This window comes from Octopus bimaculoides, chromosome 5, assembly GCF_001194135.2.
Source record: "Octopus bimaculoides isolate UCB-OBI-ISO-001 chromosome 5, ASM119413v2, whole genome shotgun sequence".
NCBI lineage: Eukaryota > Metazoa > Mollusca > Cephalopoda > Octopoda > Octopodidae > Octopus > Octopus bimaculoides.
In genome coordinates this window covers 53,097,784-53,098,273 of record NC_068985.1, presented here as the reverse complement: position 1 = coordinate 53,098,273, position 490 = coordinate 53,097,784, and the positions used below count along the sequence as shown (strand labels likewise).

Genomic DNA, 490 nt, shown 5'->3' with positions numbered 1-490 from the left:
GTCCCTAATATTATTATATGTATATATATATATATATATATATATATACACTCACACACGCGCATGCACACACATACACATGCAATGAAGATGTGCTAAGATACATGTAATAAATATGATACATACTCGTAGCCCAACATCCGGCAGAGCACGAGGGCATTTGCATTGTCCCAGTAATCACTGCATACACTGCCCCATCCACTCCCAAGAGTCACCTCTACTTGGCCTTCATTCTCTAGCTCTCCATAATTCAATCTAACCTTCTCTACAGTGGAAAGGAAAGAGAAAGAGAAATACATAGAATATACTACAATAATGCAATAACGAAGACAAAAAATGCTCAATTAGTGTTGATTAATGCAGCGAATATCGAAAATCCAATTATTATTATTATTATTATTATTATTATTATTATTATTATTATTATTGTTGTTCAGTAGTTTTATTTTTATAACGTGCTTTCACTTCACTACCGAGCGCAGCTCTGTGC

General features: G+C 33.9%; 1 protein-coding gene across 1 annotated transcript in view; it reads right to left on the bottom strand.

Moving 5' to 3' along the window:
* Positions 1 to 490, bottom strand: part of LOC106883856 (neurotrypsin) — a 24,464-nt gene that overhangs the window by 20,025 nt on the left and 3,949 nt on the right. Inside the window, exon 2 of the mRNA XM_014934995.2 lies at positions 127 to 265. Within this exon, the coding sequence (XP_014790481.1) occupies positions 127 to 265 (139 nt within the window). The remainder of the gene's footprint in view (positions 1 to 126; positions 266 to 490) is intronic.